Source organism: Aedes albopictus, chromosome 2 (genome assembly GCF_035046485.1).
Source record: "Aedes albopictus strain Foshan chromosome 2, AalbF5, whole genome shotgun sequence".
Classification (NCBI taxonomy): domain Eukaryota; kingdom Metazoa; phylum Arthropoda; class Insecta; order Diptera; family Culicidae; genus Aedes; species Aedes albopictus.
The window spans coordinates 399,761,394-399,784,012 of record NC_085137.1 but is presented as its reverse complement, the minus strand read 5'-3'; the positions used below and the strand labels follow the sequence as shown (position 1 = coordinate 399,784,012).

Sequence of the window (22,619 nt, the reverse complement as noted above, 5' to 3'; positions counted from 1 at the left end):
CATAAATGTGTTGGAAGTTAGGTAGCGTTGAACGCTCGGGTACAACAATTAATGTAGGGGCATAATGTCCACATTTTAAAATAACAACGTTAAGCAACTCTCTCATTAAAATAATACAGATGTCATCAACATCATTACACCATTACCGCACAGCATCTTTCCAGTTCACTTCTCACTTGGCGACATAGAAACCCGGTCACTTGAACCAGGCCCCCGAAAACTTTGCGTAAGGCAAGCGACAACAAAATGCAATTTGCATTGCTTCATTCCTCCCTCTCGTCGCATGCTGCACACACACAATCATGGTGTGCATAACTTGTACCCCGATCAGGCCGCTTTGGGTCAAACCGATATTTTCAAACTGTCTGTCCCTGACTTGGCCTCTCTCTGTTTCTTATAGGCTGGCCGCCGATGACGGCAGAGATGATGGCCGACTTGCATCAATTTTCCTTTGCCTCTTTGTATTTATTCTACTTCGACGGACACCACCGGTCAGCTTAGGACCCCGGTCGGTACCTGATATAAAACATATAGACATCGAGCAGAAGACCCTTTTTTTCGGGTCCACAACGTGACGAAGATCGACGGTTTTCGTCATTCGTTTTTGTATTGATTGGACATTTTTTGTTCGTTTGCTTTCATCAGACCTTTCTCTCACTTACGTTTTATCCTCTCGCCGGTCGCCTGGATACTGGATCGTCTGTCTACTGTCTGTAGGGTCCCACCCAAGGGACGTGCAATCGCTTCAGCTGTAACTGCTTTTTTTTCTCTGATGTATTGATCACACTGCTGGTCACCATCCGGGTCCCACTACATTATGCACTAGCAAGCAGCCTGGTCCTGGACACCAGGTCAAGACACAAAATTCATAAAATTCCCGTCGTTCACTTATGGGACCCAGACCAAGTGGTAGTGGTCGTCGTATTCAATTTCCTTTTTCGAACTTTTAGTGATAAATTTCTTCTCCTTCGTTGTGCGACATTCCGCTCACTTTGGGTGCGCGCAACCCGCCGGTGATGGCTCGACTCTGGATGCTGCTTTTCTCCTCTGATTACCAAACTGGTTTATTTTACACCACAAACTAACCGACTGTAGTAGCGAACGGTCATCATAACGTATTGATTGCAGTGGCTTACTTTCATATGCGTACAAGGCGATATTTTTTAAATCTGAAACATTTGTTTCCAATAATTACTATCCTACCAAAATCGAATATATAATAGATAGATAAATTTTAAGTATTAGAAAACACAAATGCCATGCTATATACACTGCCCATCATAAGTATATACTCACAAAATACTGATGCATTAATAGTGGATAACCCAAAAAAGTTGAGCGTCGCCCTGTAGTATATATTAAAATCCTGATGTCCTATTTAATTTTACCATATATGTACAGGTATTGCTCCTGGAAGATTGGAGGTGCCAAGGAGGTTTCTAGACGTTTCATCGGAGCCTGAAAGGAAGGAGTTTCAAGGGAGTTTAAGGGGGTGCTTCAAGGGGATTTAAGAGGGCTTTAGGTGGTTCACGGAGTTTCAGCTGCGTTTCTGATGCGATTGAAAGGGTTACTGGGAGGTTCCAGGAAGGTTCAGGAGCTGCCGTTTTACTTTCTTCTTAATATTGCGTATTTCGGGATGAGTACTATCCGGGCGGTCGTCTGGTTGAAAAACGTATCCGTTGCACCTTGAGTTTCAATAAAACGCCCCATGAAAATTCCATGGAACCCGCGAAGATGTGTCGACACCCCCGAAACGCTCTAATTTGCACCTGAAAACCCCCTTACCTCGTGAGCCCACTGAGACACTCTAAAACGCTTATGAAACTCCCTGAGATCCCCTGAAACCCTATGAGATCCCCTGACACAGTGAAATTCCCCTACACACTCAGTTGAGCTCGACTAATTTCCTAAAACGCCACTGAAACCCCAGATCGTTTGAAAATGCTCTGTACACCCCTGAGATTCCATGAGACGCCCCTGAAACCTCCTGAAACGCCCTGCAATGCTTCTAAAAACCATACTGAAATCCCTTGAAACGTCCTGGTGAGCTCTGAAACTCCCCTGAAACCCTTCTTATAAACCCGTTGAAACCTTACGCCTCTGACAATACCCAAAACGGCATTGAAACCCCTCTGAAACGTCTTAAATTGCCCGCGAAACCCCTGAAACGAAATTGAAAAGCCCCATAAGCGTGCTGAGACTACACAGCAAAAAATTCTTGTGATATCACATCATTTTCGCTGCACATCAGTCACGTCGTAAAAGTGATGTAGAGTTACATCCTTCCCATGCAGCAAATTACCCGCCGCAGCTTTAAAGTGGGTCTAGCAATCGCTAGAACCGGATCGATAGATGAATCATATATAAGTAAAATATTGGCATGGATTCGTACACTGAACCGTTGATTGTGAGACATATCCCTTACCTCTCGGCTATTTCACCGAGTTAGGAGGAAGGGCCCATATAGCCGAGGCGGTAAACGCACGGGTATTCAGCATGACCATGCTGAGGGTGACGGGTTCGATTCCCGGTCGGTCCAGGATCTTTTCGTAAAGGAAATTTCCTTGACTTCCTTGGGCATAGAGTATCTTCGTGCCTGCCACACGATATACACATGCAAAATGGTCATTGGCAGAGGAAGCTCTCAGTTAATAACTGTGGAAGTGCTCATAGAACACTAAGCTGAGAAGCAGGCTTTGTCCCAGTGAGGACGTTACGCCAAGAAGAGAGGAGAGAGGAGGAGGAAGGGAATAAATATGATACTGCTTCTAGGTATCTGCTGAAATAGGTTTGTTGACACTTTTCGGTGCCAACTACGGTGTACATGATGAGTGTGATAATTGTTGGAAAACGATGCAACAGAGTGAAATTACGTTAGAAATTGGATACGTCGCCAGAAAATACGCGCCTGGATATTACAGAATTATTTGCTGTGTACTAAGATATCCCAAAACCTCCTCAAACGCGCTATAACGCTTCAAAAACCCCATCTGAAACTCCATAATATGACCTGGAATGATGTAAAAGTAAAACACCATCTACTCAGGAGGGTTTTTGAACCACAGCGTAATTAGCAATGGGCGATTACGTTTTCGTGACGATGATTTTTATCGCATTTTGTTCCAAGTGAGACGTCTATGCTTGCACTTTATTTGTGATAACGATGATTTATCGATTAACAGCCTTGATCAGGGGTGTGTTACAACATTCCAGGTCATATTATGGAGTTTCAGATGGTAGTGAGCTAGGGTCAAACAGGAGCAAAAACGATGCGAGCGCCATGAGCGAGCGATTTGCGAACTACGGAATATTTGAATAATCCAATAAAAAGGGAAACGATGGAAAGTGAGTGGAGTGAAACGTCTGTTTGTCTGTGGTGCAAGTCTGTTGTCGTTTAGGTGCCGTCCACAAATTACCCAAGTAACCATGAAGCCGTATATGGAGCATTAATTTGACTTTATAGTTTATTATGTGACATGCGATATAAAGTTGTTTTGCCATAAAGATACCATTAAAGTAGATTTAAAGTCGAAAGTGGCGCTACTATTGTGAATATAAAGCTTCATCAACAAGCTTTACTATAGTCATTGCTAAAGTATTTAAAATGCTTGTACCAGAAACGTCAAATATAGCTAATGCAATGAAATCGTATAGAATGTATACGTAAGGCATCATGAGAAAAAAGAAGAAAAAAAAAACTACATCTACTTGTTCCAACTCTATCGCTTTGATGAGTTTTTTTTTCTGTATCGGGAATCGAACCTAAATCGCTGATCCTGTACCATGATGAAACCCGGACGCGCTAACACTGTGTGCTATAATTACTTTGTATTTTCATGTGGAAGAATGCGCAATATTAAGTAACGTATACTCTGCTCAAACCTTACCGAGTTGTGGTTTCAAAACCTTAACAAAAAAGTTTTGCTGAATCATTTTAGTGTTCACGGCGCCTGATTACCTTGACGTCCTACATCCTGAAAATGTTATCATCACTTTTCATACAGCAACATCTGAGCATGATGATCTGAGTGTGTCGCAATCCCTATGAATTGGGCTCCATGTGTTTTTTTTATCTTGTGAATATTTATTTTCTCAAAAGCGATTCTTCAGTTTTCTCGAACATAAAGTTCATTTTGTTTACAATGGATGCAAATGATGTAAACTTTAGTAATGGTACATATAGAGCATGAGATGCTTGCATAATAGTTTGCTATAAAGCTTTTAATATGATAATGAAAAAAAGCATTAAACAACGGCCATATAGAACTAAATTTAACTGTCAAAAAACCGTAATGCTTCATTGCATTCATAATGTAGATTAAACGCTTCATTACTTGACAGATGTAGAGTAAATGTTATCTTGCATTAGCCATACTATAATACGATTGAATTAATGTTATGATATAATGCTTGTGGTTACTTGGGACATTTATTATCTTTACGGATACACTACTCCCCTCGTATTCAAGCTGTGACTGTATTCAGATCGTGGATAAAAATTTTCGGAGACCATGTCGAGTCGATAATTTTCACAGTTAAAGACTAGTTTCCACTTCCTGCGTTCAAAAATATTGGACAAGTAATGATTCTAGCCGGGGCCCGTGGCGCAATTGGTTACACGTTTGCTCCATAAGCAGATGGTCATGGGTTCGATCCCAGCCCCGGCACTTTTGTCAGTTGCTCTTTCCGTCTGAGAGCAGCTGACACTGACCCTCTTCTGAGCCCATGGTTCAAACGTACCCGGATACTTGGACATCGGCAAACGGCAACTCATAATGGACCCCCAATCAGACTGGAAAAAGGAACAACCAACAACCCCACATCAACATCCTCGTGCTCATCATTCTACCATGATAGGGTAGAAAGCAAAAGCAGCGCAACAGCAACCAGTTCGATATAGTAGAATTAGAATAGAATACATTTAGGCGCTGTACAAAGTGTAAGTTGTTACGGGTATAAATATTTGTTACAATTATAAGACAGAATAATTGTTAAATGTGTTATAAATTCTATATTCGTGCGTTCTTTGTGTTACATGTTTTATTTTAACTTGTAAATACTCCCCGAATTTTAATACACATTTATAGAGTTCTGGAAAAATAGAGGCCCATGAAATGCAATCCAATATTGATTGCCAACTTTCAGGCCATTTCGGGCAGAGGTCAAGTACTAGAGACAAAAACCTTTCCCTGCCACGGACTTCAAGTTATTGAGCTCAAGTGTCGAAACTCGAAATGGGATGCCCGATTAGGATTAGTTTTCCTAGACAAAACCAAGCAATGAACACAGCAACAAATGCTGTGAACTAAAAGGCATACCGCCAAATAAAATACAATTCCAGGATGACTGATGGACCCAAACCAATACATGAAACCTCGTCATCCTGTGATCGGAAGATGTTATCCATCTGAATAACAGGGCACATTTATGTAATGTGCTGTGCTGCGTCAAATTTTGTTGTCTTTTATTTGTGCATTTGTAAGGTTCTATGTGTTGTGATATGTTAATCCTTTGTAGTAATTAATTTCTTTTATTTTTGTAACAAAGTACAGCTGAGTAATTCTCGCTGAGAACGGCCCACTATTTACACCTTGTCTTCAAAAACGTGGCGATTTACTGAAAGTCCTCTCCAAAAAGTAAGGAAAATGCAATTGGTAACCAAATTGATAGACCCCCCGTTAGTTAGAGACCCCTCGATTTTGGTCAAATGGTGGCTCATTTAAACCGTTATAACTCGAAAGGTTCTCCAGAAACCACCTCTAAACGAAATGTTGTTGAAAAGAGGAAAGAAGCTGCTTTTTCAATTATAAAAAGTAACCTTTTTTTGGTTGCTAACATTAACTTTTTTTTCATATTGCTCAAGTACTGTTCGAAAATAAAGAAATAAAATGCCCATCTCTCCGAGGATATTTTTCAATACAGATTCTGTGTATAGAGAATTACAGTTTTTTTTGGAAACTTGGAAATTATACTAATTTTACAGATATTGTTGGTACTGGCAACACGGAAGGTCGCATGCAAGCATGTTCAACAGACAGTGGCGATCTTCATCACTCTTCAATCTGACAACCGTGGGACTGAAGATCAAAGCAGTCAAATAATGACTGGAAAATTTGATAAGCTATCAGCAGAGGCAGACATCATTACCAACTTGTTTATTTTGGATTAATTTTATACGAAAACGATAGGAGTTGTTATTGTCGTTATTGAATTTGTTATTATAAAACTACATATTCGGCACTGTAAGTACAATTGAAGTAAAATAGGCCAATGAAACTATCTTGTAACTAATATTACAGCTATTTATACTGCGGTCGTAACGGATTGGAACTAGAATCGTAGAGTAACCTCAGTTCGATCTCATTACTTGTAAGTCTCTTTTTCATGCAATTGAATTTGAAGGATCGTTGTTCATGTAGATTACAGTGCAGTGATAATTTATCGCAAGAAAAGGAAAGTTTGAACCGCTAAACACTAGAAGTCACCGAAATTGTAAGACACTTATACTTAAATCAATCGTTAAGATTAGTCTAAATGAATTCCACCTTTTTTAGCTTAAAAGCAACTGAAAATAAACTGTTCGGATCTGTCTCAATAATTGCTGATACAGATTTGAAATATAGATTTTCTGCTGCGAAAAACAAATAGGGTCAGGGTTCAGGGCAAGTGTACCTATTTTGGGCACGTGGTAACTAAGTCAGTTTTATACCTAATAACCTAATTTTATACGTAACCCAACACAAAAATTCAGATCAATTGGTTTGAAATTTACTTAGGTACACTTGCCCCAATGGTACAAGACCCTATAGAGATTTTTTACAAAAAATATACAACCAAGGGCACAACTGATAAACAAATGATCTCTGAATTTGGTAATTATTTGAAAACGCGTTAATTTTGCAGACAAGTTATTTCTGATTTATTATCATTTTAATGGATTAAGTATTCTCAATGTGATGAAATGTTCGTCGAATTTTGACCAGTTTAACCTAAAAACATCGCCCTGGTACGAATATGAAAGTAAATCACTGCTGTACACCGCCGTCACAGGCACTGTGGATCTGGGATGAGAAATCTTCAATGGCTTCTTGGAACGATCGCGCACACTAAGTCTCCTCCTAGCCCGGCACGAGACTCTTCTATCTTAATTAAGTGATTTAATAACCATTCGAAGCACGCATACTTTTCGCACGCCGTTCGGCCGCATCATTCTTCACTATGCACTAATGGGCTTAATTGAATTCTTCTAAGCAGCAAACGGCGAGATCTTCTTAAACTTCTGAACCGACCACTTCTTCTGTTTCAATGACGACCATCGAGAGGCCGGATGAGGGAAATTTTCGTTTGAAATATTCTCATTCACTTCATGGGATGTCGTTCACTCCACCTTCTGAGAGTTGATAGGTCATAAACTATCGCGGGTTATGGGCCCAGATTTGCGCCTCCGCTTGCTACTGCTATTCTGGAGAGAGGGAGATCCAATGGCAGGAAGTTTCCGCAAAAGATGATGGGAGCGCTGCAGCACCTCACGTCGTCGTACAACTATAATTAAGCAATGAAAATGCTAAAAAGAACACTACGACGACGGCGACAACGATCAAGAAACACTCTCACGGTACCTCTAGTCCGCCCTAATAAAACCACTCGTGCTCTTTACGACCCAACTAGAACGCAATTCTGGAACGCCATCAATCGATCGTTAAAACACTATCGGCCATTCACGCTGTGGGACCCATAAAACGAAATTTGAATCTCCCAAACGTTAGGTTACCTACGAAACGAACTGCCCGAAAATTATGATTCACAACGGTCGTCGCGCAGCACTTCAATTCAACTATTCGCCCGGACGCAATCGCACACTCCACGCCGAGCAACGAACCGACCTAAACTGAAAACTGGTTTCCTTCTCTTGAGTCAGGCCAGCGCAAAGCAACCGACAGGCAGGCAGACACATTCCTTTGGTGTCGCTGCATTTTGGTCTCTCCCTCTCTCAGGAGGCGACGACGACGGTGAGATACGCAAGAAACCCTACGCTGCCAGGCTGCCAAAGTGATTATGATGGTGTTGATGTTGAGCTCTGGCTGTTGTTGATCGTGCCGTGCTCCTTATGCGAGGTGTTCTGTTGCATGTCGCTGCTGGCTGCTGCTCCAGGCCTGGGACCTGCGAGATCCAACAAGTAGCAGAAAGAGCAGAACACTGTCCTGGAAGGGGTTGTAGAATTGGGTATCCATTAACTGTAATAAATACAGCCTATTAACTTAACGAAATCTAAGTATACATGGTTGCAGGTAGGGACAGAGACAGGCTCTGCATTGTTAGTATCAAGGAGGTTGGAAGCTAGAGGAAGAATCTCGGAAGGTATCCCTTGAATAATTTCTCGATGAACCTCATAAAGAAAGAGCAGAAACTGGTTGCTGGTTTTGAGAATGTTGTGGAGAGAAGAATCTCTGAGCGAATCCCTGGGTGAAATCTCTGGATGAGTTCATGAGGGAATTCCCTAAAAATCTTTTTTCAACCTATAGAGCAACCTTGGGAAAAAGATGCTCAAAGAAATACAATGCCTCCAAATGTTCGAAATTTTTAAAAGTTTCAATTTCAACACAGTGTGCCTCCAGCACTCGATGAAGGGCAAGAGAGCAATCGAGTAGCAATGAGCGCACAGAAAAGTGATCTTACATTTTGTCGGCCTACCAGCTCAGTCTCCTTTTTTATATCTCACCCTCTTCTCCACTTCCTCGTTACATGCTTCTTTTCGGAATCACCTCACCATATGAACGAATCGAAGTTTGCAACTACTTGCCCTTGCGCCCCGCTTTGCTTGCTCCCGGTATCAAGTCGTCGAAAGGTTTAGTAGTCCATAAGGAATAAAGTTTATGTTTATGTAGCCTATACACTGTCCGTCTGTGCATTGCGCATCGAGTGGCTTATATGCAAAGAGCTCGCTAACAAGCGGTACTTGAATCATTCGAAAGAGAGAGACCCTTCACATGGGGTTCCAGGTGGGTCTTTACTCGTGGGGTAAATACACGGATTCATTGCGGTTCTAATGCTCGTTTGCGCTTTTATTTCATTCAACAACTATATGTACTTAGGAAACGACTAGCAGTTATCACAGTACTAGTGAGGTTTAGAGTTTAGATGTTTTGTGGAAGTGGTTGTATTGATGCTGGATTAAAAGTAGAACAAGTCTGAATAAATCGTCTCATGCTGGCTTCTATGACCTCGAGGGTCTGATTTTAACAGATGATTAGGACATGTCAATCGGAAACTAGTAATGAACCTTCCGAGCTGAATGTGGCCAACTAACTTTACAGACAAACTATCTGCATCATGCTCTTACGTTACGTTACTTACGTTACTTACTTACTTACTTACTTACTTACTTACTTACTTACTTACTTACTTACTTACTTACTTACTTACTTACTTACTTACTTACTTACTTACTTACTTACTTACTTACTTACTTACTTACTTACTTACTTACTTACTTACTTACTTACTTACTTACTTACTTACTTACTTACTTACTTACTTACTTACTTACTTACTTACTTACTTACTTACTTACTTACTTACTTACTTACTTACTTACTTACTTACTTACTTACTTACTTACTTACTTACTTACTTACTTACTTACTTACTTACTTACTTACTTACTTACTTACTTACTTACTTACTTACTTACTTACTTACTTACTTACTTACTTACTTACTTACTTACTTACTTACTTACTTACTTACTTACTTACTTACTTACTTACTTACTTACTTACTTACTTACTTACTTACTTACTTACTTACTTACTTACTTACTTACTTACTTACTTACTTACTTACTTACTTACTTACTTACTTACTTACTTACTTACTTACTTACTTACTTACTTACTTACTTACTTACTTACTTACTTACTTACTTACTTACTTACTTACTTACTTACTTACTTACTTACTTACTTACTTACTTACTTACTTACTTACTTACTTACTTACTTACTTACTTACTTACTTACTTACTTACTTACTTACTTACTTACTTACTTACTTACTTACTTACTTACTTACTTACTCTTTCAGGTATGCATCAAGCTTACAGAATCCTTCTGGAATGCTTTAGGAATCTGTGGCGTATTGCATCTGGAGCGGCGACTAGCGTTTCTGCGACGTGTTGCGTTCAACGCGACGACTCGATCTGCGGCGTCTAAACAATCATCAGAGTAACCGTAGAAGAAAATTGCTTTGTAATAATTAGTTTAAGTTCTGATTCCAATAAAGATTGACCATATCTAACAGTTTCTGGCGACGACCAAGAAAGGAAATTGAAGTTCCGGAAAAATGAATTTCGTCAAACCACCAGAATTCAACGTTGTAGATTCGTGGCCGCTTTATGAAGAACGCATGAAGCGATTTTTTGTGGCGTATGGAATCGAAGAAGCGGAAGACGAACGGCGAGCTGCTTTCCTGTTGACTGCGGTTTCCTTGGAAGTCTATCAAATCGTGAAAAATTTGTGCATTCTGAAGAAAAGAAGTTTTCCGAGGTCTGCGACTTGCTGAAGCAGTGGTTTGCCCCGACGCTGGTTGTGTTTCAAGAGCGAGCACGGTTTTTCGAAGCCCGGCAAGGTGATGCGGAATCGATAATGGAATGGTCCACGAGGTTGAAGAAGCTAACAGTCAATTTCGATTTTGGAGAAGATCTGGACGTGTTCATCAAGAACTTATTCGTGGTTGGACTTCGAGCGAGTATGCGAGGAAGAAGCGAAAGCCAGCTTCGACGTTTTGATGAAGACCCTGAAGAAAGAATCGACTCTCCAACAGCGTGGTATTTTGGACGTGCACAAGATCCAGCAAGGTGCGGAGAAGAAGCAGTGCAAGAGTGATTCACGGTGTTTCGCCTGCGGAAGAGGTGATCACGATTTCCGGAAATGCCAATACATACAAGAGTTACGTGAGTAAACTTTGCGATAAGAAGGGACATCTTGCCAAGGTGTGTCCCACTAAGGAGTTGGAACAACCAAAGGAGAAGAAGAAGCCGTGTGGACAGAAGCGAGGACCCAGGATCAGTTATTTGATGATCAACAAGCTGGAAGTGCCCCCACCGGTTATGGTTGGTATCAGTGTCAACGGATACCACGGATACGCTTTGAGGTGGATACCGGGAGCTCCGGGAACGCCATATCGAAGGATCTGTATGACCAGTTGTTTTCTGCGATACCGTTGGACACCGATTCGAGAGAGGTATTCGTCTGTTACAACGGGTCTGGTTTACGTGCGGTTGGCACTTTCAAGGCGGAGCTGCGGTACAAAGAGCACGTGTCCAAAGAAGAGCTCTACGTTTTCGAGGGAACGAGGCAGCCACTGCTCGGACGGCAACAATGTGCCGTTGGAATTTGAAGATCGATTTTTGCCACGTGTCGGAGAAGAAGGTTGACTGCAAGGAGCAGTTGAAGCCATTGCTGCTGAAGCATGCTGAAGTATTCGAAGGTGAGTTGGGCTGTTTCAAGCATGGCAAGGTGCATTTGTCCCTGAAGGAGGAAGCAGTTCCTAAGTTCTGCAAGCCAAAAAAGGTTCTGTTCGCGTTCAAGGAGAAGGTGGAAGCGGAACTGGATCGACTGCAAGAGTCTGGCATTATTTCGAAAGCGCCATCATCAGAAATAGAATGGGGTACACCGCTAGTCCCCGTTCTCAAGAAGGATTCGTTTATCAGACTGTGTGCAGATTATCGGATTCGGAACCAAGACAGCCTGTGCCATTTTTCAAGCGACGTTGGAGAAAGTTCTGCAAGGCTGTCGTGGCACAGTCAGTTATCTGGATGATGTTATGGTGTCAGGTAGAACCGTGGAAGAACACCTGGAAAACCTGAATGCGGTGCTAACGCGACTCAAGGAAGCGGGATTTGTACTGAACATGCAGAAGTGTGAATTTTTCAAACAAGAAATCGGTTACCTTGGTCACGTCATCGACCAGGATGGCCTGCACAAGGACCCTGAAAAAGTTCAAGCTATCATGGATGTCAAACCGCCGAAGGTTGTCAAGGAAGTTCGAGCATTCGTGGGCCTAGCGAACTATTATGCGAAGTTTTGTCCAAGTTTGGCCCAGTGCATGAAACCGTTGTACGAGCTGCTGAGCGACGACGTGAAGTTTTCTTGGACGGAGAATCGGCAGAGAGCGTTTGCAGCCATCAAGAAACTGCTCTCGGAGGACACGGTACTGGTGCATTACAACTCGGACATACCGATCAAGCTCTATTGTGACGCTTCATGAGTTTCCGAACAAGAGTGAACGACCAATATCATTTGCATCGAGAGTGTTCAAGAAGCACGGAGCAGGATATTCCGTGATCGACAAAGAAGCACTGGCCATCTATTACGGAATCAACAAGTTCAACACTTACCTGCAAGGACGCCACTTCAAGCTCATGACGGATCACAAGCCTTTGACAAGCTTCTTCAGTCCTAAGGGTATTCCGGAGACAGCAGCTGGACGTTTGCAACGATGGGCAGTTTTCCTGTCGAACTGTAACTACGAGATTCAACATGTGAAAGGAGTTCGAAACATTCCAGCGGATTTTTTGTCAAGGCACCCCATTGATAACGACGGAAGCGAAGAAGACGAGGACGAAGCGGAAAGTTCCCTGAATTTTGCGGAAGCTGAGACCCGTTCATTGGTGGAGCGCAAGCAGTTCATCGTCGAAAGCCGCCGTGGCAAGTTGTTGAGCCGTGTAGCTGAATACGTCAAATCTGGTTGGCCGCAAATGATCCAAGAAGAGGACCTGAAGGTTTTCCACCGAAAGCGAGATGAGCTGAGCGTTGAAGAAGGAGTGCTACTTTGGGGCTACCGGATCGTAGTTCCAACCAAGCTGAGGAAGTTTGCTAGACGAGCTCCATTCAGTCCACCTGGGGATCGTGAAGATGAAGAGTTTGACCAGGTCATATTTTTGGTGGCCATCCCTGGACAAAGAAATCGAGGACATGGGTAAGAAGTGCGAGATGTGCATGCAGCAGCGACCGGAGCGAAGCGATCCAATTTCCCCGTGGCGTTTAACCAGCACCCCCTGTGATCGAGTCCACGTTGATCATTTCTCGTTTCATGGTGCTGAGTTCCTGGTGATGGTGGATAGCCACAGCAAGTGAATCGAAGTGTCCGCACGCTGACTTCGAAGGAAACAGTGGAGAAGATCTCCGAATTCATCGCCAGATTCGGTTCCGTCGGTACACAGGTGTCCGACAACGGGACTGCATTTTTTTCGGAGGAGTTTCAAGATTTTTGTTCATCCCGAGGAATCAAGCACTTGCGGACAGCACCCTACAGCCCTTGTTCCAATGGTGCCGCAGAGAACGCAGTCAAAACAGCTAAATACGCATTGAAGAAGCTATCATCGGATCCGGCGTTCCAGCGAAAGTCGGTATCGTTGCAGTTGAGCGCATATCTGGAGATGTATCGCGCCACCAAGCACGCGACAACCAGTGAAAGTCCCTTCAAGTTGATGTTCGGAAGAGAGATGAGAATCCGTTTCGACAAACTGAAGATTAATCATGAGAAACGACAACGCGAGAAGATTGAAGAACACCACCTCAAACAGAAAAGAACGGTATTCAAGATTAGTGAGACAGTCTATGCAAGAGACTACCGAAATCCGAAGAAGCCACTATGGGTACGAGCATGGATCGTCAAGAAGATTGGAGCTGTCCTATGCGTTTCGGACGATCTAGGAATTATCAAGCGCAGGAGCCATCAGTTGTTGAAATACCCTTTCGATTACTATGACGATGAAGCAAGACAATCCACAGGCGCAGGTGCGCAATCGAAAGATGCATCTAGTGAAGAGTCGGAATACGGCTCGTTGGATGAGTCAGACACGGAGGAGCGGGCCAGACAGCAACCACCACCGGCCGGGTCGTACGCAACTAGGTACAATCGAGTTGTGCTGCCACCACGTCGCTTGGGGGAAGAGTAGTTGTGGCGTATTGCATCTGGAGCGGCGACTAGCGTTTCTGCGACGTGTTGCGTTCAACGCGACGACTCGATCTGCGGCGTCCAAACAATCATCAGAGTAACCGTAGATGAAAATTACTTTGTAATAATTAGTTTAAGTTCTGATTCCAATAAAGATTGACCATATCTAACAGAATCCTTCTGGGATGCTTCCAGAATTTTTCTGGGATGCTCTCAGAATCATTCTGGGATGCTTCCAGATTACTTATGAGATGCTTCCAGAATCCTTTAGGCATGCTTCCGGAAACCTTCAGGGATGCTTCCAGAATCCATAAGGGATACTTCCAGGTTCCTTCTGGAATTCTTCCAGAATTATTTTGGGTTGCTTCCGGAATCTTTCTGGCATGCTACAAAATTTCTTATGGAATGCTTCCAGAATCCCCCAGGAATGCTTCCAGAATGCTTTTGGGATGTTTAAGAATCCTTATGGAATGATTCCTTATTAGGTGCTTCTAAGATTCTCATGGGATGCTTTTAAATTCTTTATCCGGGTGCTTCCATAATTCTTGAACTTCTTGTACTTTGAATATCACAGGATGTGCTTCGCATCTAGGGTCTTCTGTGGATACATTCTTGAAGTATTCTCTGGAGAAATTCCGGAAAGAATTGCTGGAATAATTTTAGTAGAAATTTCTGAAGGAATATCTTGGTAAATTCCTAAAAAAAAACTCCTGGAAGGGTTCCGAAAGTAATATCTAGTGTAAATATTGAAAGATTCGCAGGACAAATTCCGGAAAGAATCCCTGAAGCAATTCCGGAAGGAATCCCTACAGGAATTGCGGAAGGAATCCCTGGAGGAATTCTGGAAGGAATCTCTGGAGGAATTCCGTAAATAATTGCAGGTGAAAGTCCGGAAAATAGTCGGGAGAAATTCCTAAAGAAATCCCATGAGAATTCTTGAAAGAATTCCTGTAGCAGTTCCGGAAGGAATCCTTACAGGAATTGCGGAAGGAATCCCTGGAGGAATTCTGGAACACATCGCTAGAGGAATTCCAGCAGGAATCCTTGAAACATTTGTAGAAGAAATCCCTCCGAATCGTTGAAACGTACCAGACGGCGAATGTGAACAGTTGAAAACGAGAAGAATGCAGCATGGGCGAGAATGTTGCAACCATACAAAGGCAAATGAGGCACGTTATAGACATTGGCGTAAACAGGGTGTGGCCAGGGGGCCTGGCCCCCTCCAGAATCATGAGATTCAGGCGATAATTATCTTTGGAGCAGTTCTCGAGTATAAAAATCTATGTTGACATGGCTCTGCATCCGCCATCCGCCAGGTGTTGCAGAAATGCCGCGAATACAACGTGCCCACACATCACTTGTTCATCGATTTCAAATCGGCGTATGATACAATCGATCGAGAACAGCTATGGCCGATTATGCACGAATACGGATTCCCGGATAAACTGACACGGTTGATCAAGGCGACGATGGATCGAGTGATGTGCGTAGTTCGAGTATCAGGGACACTCTCGAGTCCCTTCGAATCTCGCAGAGGGATACGGCAAGGTGATGGTCTTTCGTGTTTGCTGTTTAACCCTAAAAGGGATACCTGGGGTCCATTGGACCTCAGGCGCCTTTCAGAGCTCATCTTTGATGGAACACACTTAACGAGGTGACGAAACTGAAACCATGAAGGTATCCCTTTTTGAGTTAATATTGCCTTAGAAGGTGTAATAAGGAGAGCGGGGATAAACACGAGTGGGACGATTTTCACGAAGTCCGTTCAGCTGTTTGGTTTCGCTGATGATTTTGATATTATAGCTCGAAAATTTGAGACGATGGCGGAAACGTACATCCGCCTAAAGAGTGAAGCCAGACGAATCGGATTAGTCATTAATGTCGATGTTCTACACGCAGAACTCGATGTACACAGCGCAACGAGTAACTTTCACGCAGCGACCGAAAAGACAAAAGAATTTTCACGCAGATTTGTGTAACACTGGATCAACACAAAAAATGTGCTGATCCGGTGTTACACAAATCTGCGTGAAAATTCTTTTGTCTTTTCGGTCGCTGCGTGAAAGTTACTCGTGTGCTGTGTTGTTTCATTTAAGGGTGTACATGTCGATATCTCTCCCTATCTCGATGGTTTGGTCGGTCCCTTCAATCTGCATACATTTTACCTTTCTACATGTCGATATCTCCTTATCTCGATATCTCTCTATCTCGATGCGATCTCGTTCGTTTTTGTTCAAGATTTTCTCTCCATATGTCGATATGCCCGTTTTTACAGGTTGCTAGATCAAAACATTCTGGGAAGGTGAAGTGACATCTGTTTGTTGACGGTTTTTCATAGCTACGGACGATTTTTCAATCTAGTGTGCATTACAAATTGGTTCTTAGATTCGATCCCTCCCTATCTCGATGGTCCCTTCAATATCAAGATGTAGAGAGTCAACTGTAGTGCATGATGGCAAAGGGCTCCAGGGAGGAATCACCGCGCCCGCCACCCAGAATTTCTATCGACGGTGATAAAATCGAGGCTGTTGAAGAATTCGTTTACTTGGGCTCCCTGGTGACCGCCGACAATGATACCAGCAGAGAAATTCAGAGGCGCATTGTGGCCGGAAATCGCGCTTACTTTGGACACCGCAGAGCAGAACTCTACGATCGAATAAAGTTCGCCGTAACACGAAGTTAACTATCTACAAAACGCTGATTAGACCGGTCGTTCATTATGGGCACGAAACATGGACCCTACGTGCAGAGGAACAACGCGCCCTTGGAGTTTTCGAACGGAAGGTGTTGCGTACCATCTCCGGCAGTACGGCGGAGTGCAGATGGAAGACGGGACTTGGAGAAGGCGAATGAACCACGAGCTGTATCAGCTGCTGAAAGAACCAACCCTCGTCCATACCGCGAAAATCGGGAGGCTACGGTGGGCGGGTCACGTCATCAGGATGTCGGATAGCAACCCGACTAAAATGGTTCTCGAGAGTCATCCGACCGGTACAAGAAGACGTGGAGCGCAGCGAGCTAGGTGGGTCGACCAAGTGGAGGACGATCTGCGGACCCTACGCAGAGTGCGAAACTGGAGACAAACAGCCATGGACCGAGTGGAATGGAGACAGCTACTATGTACAGCAGAGGTCAACCCGGCCTTAACCTGATCGGTTAAATAAGTAAAGCCCAATTAATAAAAATAAAGACTTCTGGGAAAAAAGATCTCAACAAACCCTCATGCTTCTAGATAACACTAAAAATAGGGGATATATTCTGACTAGAATCACTATTACTAGAATGCTACTTTTTGAACTAAGATCAAGTACCGTACGTATCAAAACTAACGTAGCAATGCAGAATACCTTAGCAGGTAATTTTCTATTATTATCGTTTAAGCTGCACTTAACGGGATGATTAATAATAGCCAAACACAGAACGGAATCTTAAGCTTTCGGTACATATGTACCTCAAATCTTCAAATCATCAGCCACAGAACGAAACACGCCGATGCGTCACTGCAGGGACATGAGAGGTATGGAGTTGAAGGCTATGCGTGCATGCAACGCATTACTACAAGTGGAATTGTGTTTATCATCATCTTCACCGGATTTGTTCCATTCATTCATAGAACGGCGCGGCGGTGGTGGATGCAAACAGCCCAAAATGATCGGATCAGCTCGAAGCTTTGGGAAGAGAGGGTTCCTCGTCTGTCTTACCTACCTACCGCACTAAATACAATACCCTCTTGCTTGCAGCAGGAAACCCCAAATGCCCAAATAAACGAACTCACACATCGCAGCAACGCATCCGACCGATGATGGATTATCGAAGAACAACAGTTTAGAAGGTCGCTTTGTGCTGCCGAAAGCCGAAATCAACCATGATCGAAACGATGTGAAGTGTGGAAGATTTGTAGAAAAATGTTTTATGGGAAACTTTTAATCTAAGACTTGGTTGAACAAAAGTACTATTTCATTCAGGAATCAAATATCAACTTCAATATCTAAGAATTTTGTTATTCAAATACTCAAAAACTGTTTTAGATATAAGCAATTCAAGGGAGCAATAACAATGAAGTCTTGTGAAGTGAGAAAAACTTCAGCTTAATTCCTTCGACTACTTTCGTAGAGATTTATACTATGTAATAGATTCGAGATTTTTTCGTCATTAATCCCACGAGTCTCGTCTCGTCTTCGCGGAGCCACCGATTCGATTGAAAACCTATCATATGCGCTCAGGCGACGTCCACTAAAAAAGACGAACGGCAATAACATCATAAAAAACGAACCGAAAAGTTCAAAGGGCCGAAAGCGGAGCTGGTAGAGACCATAACTTATGACACGGTGACTGAGAATGAGTAATCACCGCCTAATGAAAGGAAACTCGCACACTAATGAACAGACGAAAAGACTACGCTGCGCATATGATTCCATAGAACGACATGAGAACGTTAAGAAAATCACTCAAAGGGATTTTTTCCCTTTTCCATTTTTTTGAAATATATGAGAACCTTGTTGAAAGCGAAAGCCCCTTACTTGAGGATAAATCTAAGCTAATCATATGCTATCCCTATGTAAATACAAATCAATTATCATGACTCCCACGGAGAAGGTCGAGTGGCGAGATCAGGATATGTCGCCCAATTAATGCATCTCTTCGTCTGATCTGTTGAAAGTAGTAGAGCAAGACTGATCGCATTTTCACAAATTGATTGCCTTGCCACCCCCCAGTGTAAAATTCGTTCACTAGCTCAATTCAAAACTAGCTCAATTCATGAAGCCAATGAATGCCTTGGCAGCAGGAGAGCATACCATATATCGTAGTCGCCCGAATAGGGAAGTGGAACCATCTCGGCAGGGGTCCTATTTTGGGCACTTTTCTGCTATAACTCAGCCAATTCTGAACCAATTGACACAATTGACACGCGATGAGATACGTATAGTATCTAGCCGTGTACAAAATTTCAAGTCAATTGGTTTGGAATTGACTGAGTTATAGCGAAGAGTGCCCAAAATACCGGCAGCTGCCTAAGTGGTTCACTACCCTATTCAAAGATTTTTCCAGGCTTCGGCTTGTGTTTCGTTTTCTGTCGAAAAACGTAGACAACTAGCTATGGAGAGAAAGATGGGTGTACATAAATGGGTGAGCTCGTTTCATGCTGTGTTTCATTGAAAAAAAAAAGAATATAATGAACATCCTTAACCTTCACATACCCGACCCCCGACAACTCATTTTCAAAATGCTCGCATTTCGTCAATGTTCATCCGATATTTTTGAAGTCGCCCTCAATCGATCATAAACTGGTGCTAGTTTATTATACTCAAGTGGCCATGTCCGGAACCATTCCGGAGATATTCCGGATTGTACTGGGGTCAGGGGGTCTGGGAGAGGCGTCTGTTTTGCCAAATGGCTTAAAGTGCCCGCATAGCTGTGAACAGAAAGCGTACTATCTCATATGTTGTCCTTAACCACTTGAGACTATATTTGACCAATATGACACGTAATGCATCATCACTTCTTATGGTACTGTTAGTATATTGTAGCATACCACTTCGCAAATTGTAATGGGCCAAATAACAATATGACGAATAGGCGGTTAAGTTAGGTTACAATAAAAAATCAGCATTTTTCTCGAACAAAATTTTCACAAAACAATATGCCAAGTTGTAGATATATAATTCATTTTCCGCAAGCATAATTGTAAGCTATATTGTTGCAAAACTATTGAACCATAAATTTGATAACATTAAACGTCGTTGTTCATTTATTGTGCAGTATGGTATTAGTAACGGCATATTGTATTGATTTTATTTCTATTGGATTTTATTTATCACTGGATTATAGCATCAATTTTCAGGTGTGCCTCGTGAGTAAAAGTACGACTCGACAATTATCATAAGTGGGGTGTCTTTGATCGAGTTGTACTTACTCGCGATGTACACCTGAAAATTGATGCAATAATCCAGTGGAAAACATAATAAAGTAACTACTCGGTAATATATTGAAATTCCGTTATTATCACATTTCACAATCACATCACAAATCACATGTTAATATTTAAAAAAATCTCGAAATGTTTCTAAACTTAATACTTAATAAGGAGGAATCGCTGTCGAATGCGCCAGATCGATAATGCTTCCCGATGACATCTTGATGTAAATGACCTGTCCATCGCCTTCTGGAACTTTCTTATCCCCAACCGTACCGAAAATGGTGTCCGACTTTGATTCCTCCGGATAGATCACTTCTCGCAAACACAAACTGCACAAAACAACTCGGCAAACAGTCTCGTCCATCCATCGTAAAGTTCCCCCGCGAGGATGCCGCTCAGACGGAATGCGTCTCGGCTTTCCCATGGTTCGGCGAATCCGGTTCCATTCGGCCCTGAAATGGAGACAAGATAAAATGCAAATTGAATTCCACTACAAATCTTTGGTTCTCCTGCTAAAATGATTTCAAATGCTCTCTTGAGAAGCAACATTTGACATGGGGTACCCAAAGGTGTTACCTTTCAACAATCACCCCAAACTCACCTCGTCAAATGTCGCGTCTTCAAATCCGGGTACATCTCCCGCAAGCACATCTGGAAGTCGTTCTCGCCCTCAAACAGTGCCCGATCGATATTGCTGTAGAACCACTCGTAGCTCACAAACTTGTGCGCCTTCGGCAGCTTCAGCAGATTCCTCAACCGCAGTCCAATCCGTTGGCTCGCCTTTTTGTCTAGCAGGGCAATCGGATTGATCACCCGCAGGGGCGTACTGCTCGTGCCTTCATCCGGATCCTCCTTGCGCTTTTTCAAACTGTCCTTCATCTTGACATACCGCGACAAGATCTTCTTCTTCTGTCCGGAACGGGTCAGCGTCTTCCCCGGTGTCACCAATCCCTTCTGTGGCGAAGAAGTTGCCGATCCACCTGGCGTTCCGCCCTTTCGGGGGCTTCCCTTCGGTGGAATCCGATCGTAATCAGCAGATCGTCATCGAAGAACAGCTTGTTCTTTTTCCGTATCCTGGCGGGCATCCCGCGCGCGTTCAACGCCTGAACTGGCTGCGTCGGAGTGGTTTTCTCCGGGAACTTTGTCCCGACCGGGTGCAAACCCAGCGCAGCTGGTCCAAACGCCGGCGGCGGGGATCCGTCAACGTCCGTCATGACGTCATCTGGTTCTTCCTTGATTTTGATTTCCGATTCTTCGGATGATCGATCCTCGGCACCGCCGCCGCCGTCGTCTTTTTCATCCGATGAGGACATCGCTCGCTGTTACTGATGGATGATTGTTTACAACGGCTGTGGGGGCGTGACAAGAGCTGTTAACGAGCTGTTTGTATGCGGGTACATTTTGTTCGATTTACCTGCGGTTTCGTAGTCCTCTGCGGAATGCAGTGCTTTTGGCACGAGTACGTCTCCGTCGATTACCGCAGGAGCACTTTCGGGATGCGATTGTTGCGGACAGCGGCAGTCGCTGGCACGGTGGGGCTTATTCTTCTCCGGTCAATGCTGGCTGACTTACGGAGCATTTCATTTTGATTGGGTTTGGGATGAGTTCTCCTAGGAACACCCGGTTCCACTCGTAGGTCCACTCCAAGTCAACATCCTTGAGCGCTAAAAATCAAAGGAATGTTCTGTTAATCAGATGTTATTTTATAATTTATTTTTATTTAAAACTCTTACCTGGATAAACGTCTTCATTTTTATCAATTAACTCTCACATCGGTACAGGGAAACTATAGCATTATATTGCTCAAAATTGACGAAAATGGGTTTAACTTTTTTGCGATAAACAAGACAACGCGCATTGAAGGCAAAACTTTTTGCACAATAAATTGACACGCATACAATTGATGTTCAACCATATCAGGTGTGGTCCAGCAAAAATCGAACAATAAATTGTTTCAATGTGTTTGTGAGAGCGCGGCAGTCGTCGTACTGCTGAATGACAATAACAATTATATGTAAAACATTTGACATAATGTTACACCTTGTGAGATAGTAAGCATACATTTTTTTGAATTTCATGCAGTTGAGTTTTGAAAATCTGAACAATGAGCAACAATTAAACGGCAATATGTCACACATTTACTACAAGTGATGATGTTGAGTCTTTGTTAGATATATTTGAATGTCGAGAAAAACACAGATTGGAATGATAAACAAACGACAACACGAAAAGCCACAATATGGCATAAATGATATTTGCAGTTACAACCACAAGGTAAAGTGTTTTTGATTATGCGGGTGATTATTTTATGTGCTATTGTGTTTGAGAGGACCCCGCGGAACCTGTTCCAGGTGTTCCGGAACGGCCACATCAGTTGATGCATACTTCAGTCAATTTTTTTTTGCCCCATTGTTCCGAAATCATGAAGATTGATACTTCGTAAGGCATGTTTTGGTTGCAAATCAGAAATGTCCCTGATGACACCCCCGTGGAACCTATGCTAGATGTTCCAGGGTGGCGAAATTAGTTGATACAGACTTCAGTCTATCGTTTCTGACTCAGTCATTTGAAATCATGAAGATTGATATGTCGCACAGCATGTTTAGGTTGAAAACCAGAAGTGTCCCCAATGGGGCACCGCGGAACCTGTCACGGCAAATCCGGATGGGGCTACTTATAGATTGATTGATTTGTCTTTATAAAGAGATTTTCAGCCCTTGGCTGGTTCGTCTCTTGGGGCAAC

The 22,619-nt window shown here is 42.9% G+C and overlaps 2 protein-coding genes across 10 annotated transcripts in view; both read right to left on the bottom strand.

Moving 5' to 3' along the window:
* Positions 1-8,140, bottom strand: part of LOC109405151 (uncharacterized) — an 80,407-nt gene extending 72,267 nt beyond the window's left edge. For 2 of the 9 annotated variants that reach the window (XM_062853271.1, XM_062853279.1), the window contains exons 1-2: positions 7,772-8,140; positions 663-1,089 (exon numbers count right to left, since the gene is read on the bottom strand). The gene's annotated coding sequence lies outside the window, so the exon portion shown is untranslated. Of the gene's footprint in view, positions 1-662; positions 1,090-7,105 lie in introns of all 9 variants that reach the window. The other 7 variants (XM_062853272.1, XM_062853273.1, XM_062853275.1 and 4 more) reach the window with 7 other exon arrangements.
* An 11,787-nt stretch (positions 8,141-19,927) lies between these two features.
* On the bottom strand, positions 19,928-22,176 carry LOC109419098 (uncharacterized). Its single transcript, XM_062848948.1, is given in 5 exon segments — positions 19,928-20,328; positions 20,478-20,899; positions 20,902-21,225; positions 21,291-21,540; positions 21,610-22,176. Coding segments are annotated over 3 exon segments (1,002 nt in total). The 5' UTR covers positions 21,190-21,225; positions 21,291-21,540; positions 21,610-22,176; the 3' UTR covers positions 19,928-20,036.
* Positions 22,177-22,619: the final 443 nt, after the last annotated feature.